The 8616-nt window shown below is 39.6% G+C and overlaps 1 protein-coding gene across 2 annotated transcripts in view; it reads right to left on the bottom strand.

Moving 5' to 3' along the window:
* Positions 1-8272, bottom strand: part of XRN2 (5'-3' exoribonuclease 2) — a 124002-nt gene extending 115730 nt beyond the window's left edge. Inside the window, exon 1 of one of the 2 annotated variants that reach the window (XM_006860650.1) lies at positions 8101-8272. In XM_006860650.1, the coding sequence (XP_006860712.1) occupies positions 8101-8175 (75 nt within the window). In that variant the 5' untranslated portion in view covers positions 8176-8272. The remainder of the gene's footprint in view (positions 1-8100) is intronic. The other variant, XM_006860651.1, reaches the window with a different exon arrangement.
* Positions 8273-8616: the final 344 nt, after the last annotated feature.

Raw genomic sequence — 8616 nt, 5'->3', positions numbered from 1 at the left:
TGAGGCTTTCTACTCCCGTAAAGATTTACAGCCTCGGAAACCCTGTACAGGGTCGCTATGGGTCGGAACCGACTCGACGGCACTTAACAACAACATACCAACAAGAAATGACTGATGTTCAACCATTTCATGAGGTAGTATATGAGCAAGAGTCACTGAAGGCACTAGCAAAGAATAAGGCTTAGGGAAATTGATGGAATACAAATTGAAATCATTCAACAAAGTGATGCAGCACACTGAAGGCACTGGTTCATCTATGCCAAGAAATTTGGAAGACAGCTACCTGGTCAACTGGTTGGAAAAGATCCGCATTTGTGCCCACTCCAAAGAGAGGTGACCCAACAGAATGCAGAAATCATTGGACCATATCATTAACATCACAAGTAAAATGTTGCTGAAGATAATACAAAAACGGCTGCAACAATACACTGACAAGGAACTAAAGAGGTTTAAGGTGGATTCAGAGAAAGACAAGAAATGAGGATATCACTGATGTCAGATGGACCTTGGCTGAAAGCAGAGAACACCAGAAAGATATTTATTTACCTGTGCTTTATTGACTATGCAAAGGTTTTTGACTGTGTGGATCATGACCAGGTTTGTAATAACACCACAAAAAATGGAATTCCAGATAATTAATTATGCTTATGAGGAACATATACATAGACCAAGAAGCAGCCACTCGAACCAAACAAGGGGATACTGGATGGTTTAAAATCAGGACAGGTGTGCATCAGGGTTGTTTTCATCCATTGTATTTATTCAGTCTGTATGCTGAGAAAATAAGCCAAGAAGCTGGATTATATCAAGAACACAGCATCAGGATTGGAGGAAGTCTCACTGACAACCTGCAATATCCAGATGATACGCTACAACTCTGCTTGCTGAAAGTGAAAAGGATTTAAATAGTTACTGATGAAGATCAAAGACCATAGTCTTCAGTATGGCTTGCAGCTGAATGTAAAAAAATCAAAAATCCTCACCACTAGGCCAATAAATGTAGTCCTGGTATGGTGCTGTAGGATAAGCAGTAGACCACAATGTCAGTTTGAATCACAATCACATTGAATCACATCAGCAGTTCAAACTTACCAGCTGTTCCTCGGAAACCTATATAAAGTCTCTATGAGTTGGAACCAACTCGATGGCACTTAACAAAAACAATGCCAATTAATAATATCACAACACCTAAAGAAAAGACTGAAGTTGTCAAAGACTTCATTTTGCTTACATCCACAATCAACACTCATGAAAGAACCAAGAAGTCACCTGACCCAAGCCACAGTATTTTCAAAAGCCTCATATTCATGTAAGGAGCTCTGGTAGCGTAGTGGTTACGAATCGGGCTGTGAACCCCAAGGTCAGCAGTTCGAAACTACCAGCTGCTCCGTGGGAGGAAGATGAGGCTTTCTGCTCCCATAACGATTCAGCCTCGGAAACCCTGTACAGAGTCGCTATGGGTCGGAACTGACTCGATGGCATTTAATAACAACAACAACATATGCATGTAGAAGTTGCACAATAAGTAAGAAAGATGTGAAGAATTGTTGCATTTAAGCTATGGTGTTGGAGAAGATTATTCAAAGTACCACAGACTGCCAGAAGAACAAACAAATCGGTGTTGGAAGAAGTACAGCAAGAATGTTCCTTCAAAGTCAGGATGGCAAGACTTCGCCTCTTATACTTTGGACATGTTATCAGGAAGGACTAATCCCTGGAGAAGGACATCATGCTTAGTAAAATGGAGGGTCAGTGAAAAAGTGGGAGACCCCGCCCCCCCAACAAGATGGACTGGCACAATGGCACCAGCAATGAGCTCAAGTGTAACAATTGTAAGGATAGCACAGGTCTGGGCAGTGTGTTGTTCTGTTGTGCATAGGGTCACTATGAGTCAGAATAGACTTAAAGGTACCTAACAACAACAAGGAACAAGTGTGGGCAAGAAAGAAGGCGGACTCACTACTTAGGAGATACAAGCTATACTGTTGCTAAGTGCCACTGAGTCAATTCTGATTTATAGAAACCCATATTGGGTTTCCAAGGAGCAGCTGGTAGGTTTGAACTGCCAACCTTGTGGTTAGCAGTCCAGGTGGTACAAAAGTTTAGAAATGGATAGATGTGATGGTTGGAAAACATGAATGTAATTAAAGACTAAATTATACATGTAAAAGGTTATTGCGTCATTCATCATAATTTTTAAAATTGTTACATTTATTGCAATTTAAATAAAAATGTCACATAAATCTGTACTGCCAAAGCCCTACTAATTTAATTATGGATGCCTACAAAGCAACAGCACAGTTGATGAGCTTGGGATAGAGAGAAAAAGCAGCAGAGACTGTTACTGTCAGGTGCCATAGAGTCTATTCCAACTCACAGCAACACTATGAACAAAAGAACAAAACACTACCCAGTCCTACACCATTCTCATAATGTTTGAGCCCATTACTGGGGTGGTGGTGGTGATATGCCATAGAGTTGGTTCCCACTCATAGCAACCCTGCACAGGGTTTCCGAGACGGTAAAACTTCATAGAAGCAGAAAGCCTTGTCTTTCTCCCGCGGAACAGCTGATAGTTTCAAACTAATGACCTTGAGGTTAGCAGTCCAACTTGTAACCATTATGCTACCAAAGTTCTTTTTCACTGTACCTCTACTTTATCAACCATGATAGTCTTCTCCAGGATCTGGTCCCTCCTAATAAAATGTCCAAAGTATTTGAAATGAAGTATTACCACCCTCCCTCCTAAAGAACATTCTGGCTGTTGTTCTTGAAGAATTTGTTTGTTTATTCTTCTTCCAAGACAGATTTGCTAGTTCATGGTGTATTTAATATTCTTCAACTATATAATAATTCAAATGTATTAATTCTTCTTCAGTCTTCATGTCCAATTTTCACATGCAGTGAGTGGAAAAGACCATGGCTTGGATCAGGCACACCTTAGTCCTTAAGGTGACATCTACGCTTTGGAGCACTTTAAAAAGTCTTTCACATTTGTTCAATGCAATATATCATTTGATTTTTTTCACCACTGTTTCCATGAAAGCGGACTGTGGATCTAAGTAAAACGAAATCCTTGACAACTTCAATACTATGTTCATTTATCACGATATTGTTTATTGGCCCCATTGTAAGGAATTTTCTTTTTCCCTTTTATATTGAGGTGTAACCCATACTGAAGGCTGCAGACTTTGACCTTCATCACTAAGTGCTTTAAATTCTCTTTGCTTTCAGGTAGCAAGCTTGCATCATCACCTGCATAGTGCAGATTGCTAATAACGAGATTGCTCATAATAACGAGTCTTCCTTCAATCCTGATGCTGCATTCTTCCTTATATGGTCCAACTTCTAAGATTATTTGCTCAGCATACAGACTGAATAAGTATGGATACAATCCTAACACACCCCTTTCCTGATGGCAAACAGAACAGAAACCCTTGGTCTGTTTGCATGAGCACAACTAAGTGTTCTGAATTCCCATAAATCTCAATGTTATCCACAATTTTTTTATGATTAACACAGACAACTACCTTTACAATCAGTAAAACACATGTAAGCATCTTTCTGATATTCTCTACTTTCATCCTTGTTTCACATCCTCTTCTGAATCTAGTTTGAACCCCTGTGGCAATTCCCTATTAATGTACTGCTACAATTGTTTTTTAATTACCTTCAGCAAAATTTTACTTGTGTGCAATATTAATGATGTAAGTTTCCTGCATTCTGTTGAATCTCCTTTCTTTGGAATGGAATATGGATCTTTTCCAATGGGTTGGCCAGGTATTTGTAGTCCAAATTTGTTAGCATAGATGAGTGAGTATTTTCAGCACTGTATCAGTTTGTTGAAACATTTCAATTGATACTCCATCAATTCCTGGACCCTTATTTTTCATCAGTACCTTCAGTGCAGCTTGGACTTCTTCCTTCAATACCATCAGTTCATGATCACATGCTACCTCCTAAAAGGTTCAACATCTTTCTGATATTCTTAGCTTTCATCATTCACATTGCAAGGTCAGCAGTTCAAACTGCTCCTTGGAAACCCTATAAAAGGTCGCTATGAGTTGGAACTAACTCGACAGCACTTAACAACATAAATTGTTCAACACCCATGGATTCTTTTTGGCAAGTGACTCTGTGTAATCCTTCCATTTTTGTTTGATGCTTTCTGAGTGGTTCAATATTTTGCCCACAGAATCCTTTACCATTGAAACTCTAGACTTTAATTTTTTCTGCAGTTCTCAGCTTGAGAAATGGCAAGCGTACTCTTTTGGTTTTCTAACTCCAAGTCTTTGCACATTTTGTTTACATATTTTGCTTTACCTTCTCAAGCCATCCTTTGAAATCTTCTATTCAGCTCTTTACTTCCTTGTTTCTTTAATTCACTTTAGCTACTCTACAGTCAAGAGAAAGTTTCAGTCATTCTGATATTCATTTTGGTCTTTTCTGTCTTTTCATGATCTTTTGGCTTTTTTATGTATGATATCCTTGATGTTATTCCACTATTTGTGTGGTCTTCAGTCATTAGTGTTCAATGCAACAAAAGTCTATTCTTGAGATAGACTCTAAATTCAGGTATGATCTACTCAAGGTCATATTTTGTTTCTCATGGACTTAACTTTTATTTTCTTCAGCTTCACCTTGAACTTGCAAATGAGCAATTGATGGTCTGTTCACAGTTGGCCCCTGGCATTGGCCTGATTGATGATACTTTCTCCATCATCACGTCACCAATGTAGTTGATTACTGTGTATTGTATCCTGTGAGATTCCTGTGTATGGTCATCATTTATTTGTTGTTTTAAAAAGGCATTTACAATGAATACATTGTTGGTCTTGCAAAATTCTGTCATGCTTGAAATATTCTGAAGAATTTATATGCAGAAAAAAAGTCTATTATTTAAATAGGACAATGGTATTATCTCCACCTCTACAATGAACATAAAGTGATTAAGGAATATAGAGGAATCCTAACAGGACATAACATTTTGGTATGAACATATGTGATAATGAATTTCAACAGATATACTGGTACCCACAGGGAGATGGTGTATAATAGAAGTGACTCCTCACTGTACACGAAGGGTCTTCAAAAAGTTCATGAAAATACTCCACTATCTTGCAGAATGTGCCCTTTGGCTGTTTGAATGATTGTATATTCCTGAGTGTTTTGGTGCACATACAAAAAAACCCCAAAAAAACAGAGGGACTAGAAGCAAATACTGTTGAATGATGAAACATGCAGGGGACTGTAATCATTGCAATGAAACAAATACGACAGGATGAGTACAAAACTGATGCTCCCCCCTGTAAACTATAACTCAATTCACAATAAAAACGTGAAAAAAAAAAAGAAAAGATAAGAACCTCCAGGTCCCCTCTGACATCTGAGACATTGTTATTAGACAATTACTGGTTAAGTGCCTAATATATTTAGCTTTTCTAATTAACTCTTCCTCATTCAGCTAACTAACCATCTGGTTTGTAAACACAACTTGAATGCAAGGTAGATCACCTCTTTCTCCCTAACTATGCTATGACTTTAACTTTACTATAAAATAATAACATTACTCTTCTCCTTTACAGCAAGTATCAAGATGTGTGTGTTCTGCTGGTAGGTATAAAACGGTGCAACCACTGTGGAAAATGGTATGGTGCTTTCTCAAAAAGTTGGAAATAGAAATACTGTATGACCCAGCATTCCCTCTACTTGTATATATCCTCAAGAAATAAGAGCTGTGACATGACTCAATATATGCACACCCATGTTCAATGCAGCACTAGTCACAAAATGATGGAGACAGCCTAAATGCCCATCAACAGGAAAACTGTTTAACAAACTTTGGTACACACACACAATGGAATATTATAAAATGTTGAAGAATAAAAATGAAATCTGCAAAACATCTCACATGATGAATGAACCTGGAAGAGTTGTATTGAGTGCAATTAATAACAAAAAGGAAAATATTGTGTGTAAAAAGTAAAGAGAATATTTTCTTGCTAAATGAACTATTCTATGATGGCTACAGGGAAGGTAGGAGTAGGGGAGAAAAAATAAAATGACTAGAGGTAAATACAATTAACAATGGTGAACAGAATGGATTTCAATCATTGCTATGACATGTGTATGATTTGTTGAATGGGTGACTAATGATCTGTTCTGTAAACCTCCACTCATTCCCAATAAAAAGTTTGGGGAGAGGGGATACTCCACTACCTTTTCAGCCCATTTTTTCCATTTATCTCGTGAAGGTGGCAGGTAGAAGCGGCAGAGCATAAAGAACTTGGAAATTTAAAAAAAAAAAAAATCTATGATGCAATCATTGGTGTCATTTCTATCACCAAAGTTATATGTTTTCAAGTTTCATATTCCAATCATCAGTAATTATCAATGAGTCTTGACAGCAAAAGTTGCTTAAAATCTTCTTCATCTTTGGCATTAGTGGTTGGTGTATACATTTGAGTAACAGTTGTATTAACGGGTCTTCCTTACAGGTGTATGGATATTATCCTGACCGCACTGCACTTCAGGATAGATCTTGAAATGTTCTTTTGATGACTAATGAAATACCATTCCTCTTTAATGTCATTCCCAGTAGAGTAGATCATATGATTAACTGGCTCAACACAGCTAATATCACTCAATTTCAGCTCATTAATAACTACAACACCAATCTTTACACATTCCATTTAAAAAATGAAATAGAACACAACAGTGGCAGAAGTTAATATCTAACCAATAAAGTGTTAAGACACGGTATAGCTCGTACAGATGATTAAGGGGAAAAAAAGATATATTAGGCTATTACAACACTAACAGAAGAAATAAAGATAATTTCTTATTGTATTAGGAGAAAAGAGAGATGACTCTGAAACTGATGAAATCATCTTTTATCAAAGCTAAAATTTAAGGTGGCTCTAAAATCAACTAATCAAATGTAAGAATGACAGAGGTAGAACAAAAATAGTTAAAAGTGGTTGTCTCGGAGGAACAGCAATGTAAGTTAAAAGGGTGTGTAGCCAGTGCCTAACTTATTGTTTTTAAACAAATGTCATGTACCGTTATATTGGTTCCCACTCATAAAGACCCTGTATACAGTTTTGGAAAGCAACTGGTGAATTTGAAATGCCAACCTTGCGATTAGCAGTCTGCTGCTTATCCTACAGCGCCACATCAGGGCTCATTAAACTAATACCCAAGTAAAATTTAATAAACTTCAATTAAAGTTTTAAAAATCATAAAGTTTAAAGTCATTAAACTTCGTTCAACAGTTCTTCCTGTAGAAAAACATAGTAATGGAATGTCACCAAAACAAGATTCCTCTTTGGAAAGGAGGAGTGTGGAAAATGACCAGCACCTCGATCTTGCCAATTCAGCAATTCCAATTAAAGATACAAGAAACAGAACGCAGACGTTATCAATCACAGAAATACAAAACTCTAAGAGATAATATGCTAACAACAAAAAGTGTATTGGTCAAATGTATGTAAGGACCCAGAAAATGTCAAGAAATATGCTTCCAACAGTCGGGGCACCCAAAGGAGGCACTTATTAGGTTTATAACTTGCCCTGTACGTTGCTGAGGAGCTGTTTTAAGAATCTAACAACTGTTTTAAGAATCTAACAACAGCAACAAACAGCCTTCCACATTAGATGAAAACCTTTAGGAATGGTTCATAAACCGCAAAAAGCTCGCCACAGTGGATATTTTGCAAGCCTGTTAATGACTAGGATCCGCTCATTCCTAATCAGATAAATCAAGGGACTTGGTTTGTGCCTCAGCAGCCTTACAGCCTCTTCTTCTAGACGCACATTAAGCGGTCTCCGGAGGAAACAAAGCCGTGGGCGGGGCCTTCCGGTCAAACAAAATGCGGGGAGTGGCAGAGCGGCCCTCCGCTAGTTCCGACCCCACTTGGTATTCCGCCCGAGGAGGCCCCTCTTCTGGGCCCCTAATCCGAATGCTAGGGCCCAATCGCGTGTCCGTTCGTAGCTGCCCGCGGGAGTGGCTAGGCGGCATGGGCCTTGGAAGCCACGGGCTGAGACCTAGACCGCCGGGGCCTCCGATACAAGTCTGTCGGCAGTCTGCAACCTACCCACCTTCTCCTCCACGCAGTTGACAACGATGGACGGGTACTTGCGGCTAAGCCAGCGGAAGAAAGCTGGGACTCCCATAACAGTAGCCCTGCTGGTAGCGGACGAACTCGGCCCGCGGGCGAATGTAACCAAAGAGACGTGCAGAAGAGGCGGCCTCTGGCACCGGTACTTCCTCGCTCGTGCGCGACGGCGACAGGAAATGATGTCACGGTGCCGCCGCGAGGAAAGCCGGGAAGGAGCCACTGGGTCAGGCCGGTTTTCGGAGGCGTAGGCCGCGTGTGGTGAGAGTTAAGGTTGCCATTTTTAGGTGCGCAATCGCTCTACTGTCGGGGCCTAACGGCCTAGCGTTCCGGGATTATTAGGGCCGTTTTGCTTTCCCTGGATTTCCCTTTCCGAGCCCTCTACCTCCCTTGGGGCAGAATCCGTGGGCTCTGCAGATCCGCAGGAAAGTCTTGTCTGTTTGCTCGCCTCTGTGGAAGAGCGTATCTTTTTCCAACACCTTTCTCTCCCATGCATCTC

The sequence above is a fragment of the Chrysochloris asiatica genome, unplaced genomic scaffold, assembly GCF_000296735.1.
Source record: "Chrysochloris asiatica unplaced genomic scaffold, ChrAsi1.0 scaffold00039, whole genome shotgun sequence".
In the NCBI taxonomy this organism is placed as follows: Eukaryota; Metazoa; Chordata; class Mammalia; order Afrosoricida; family Chrysochloridae; genus Chrysochloris; species Chrysochloris asiatica.
The sequence above is the reverse complement of the archived record's forward strand: the minus strand, read 5'-3'. Positions and strand labels throughout refer to the sequence as shown.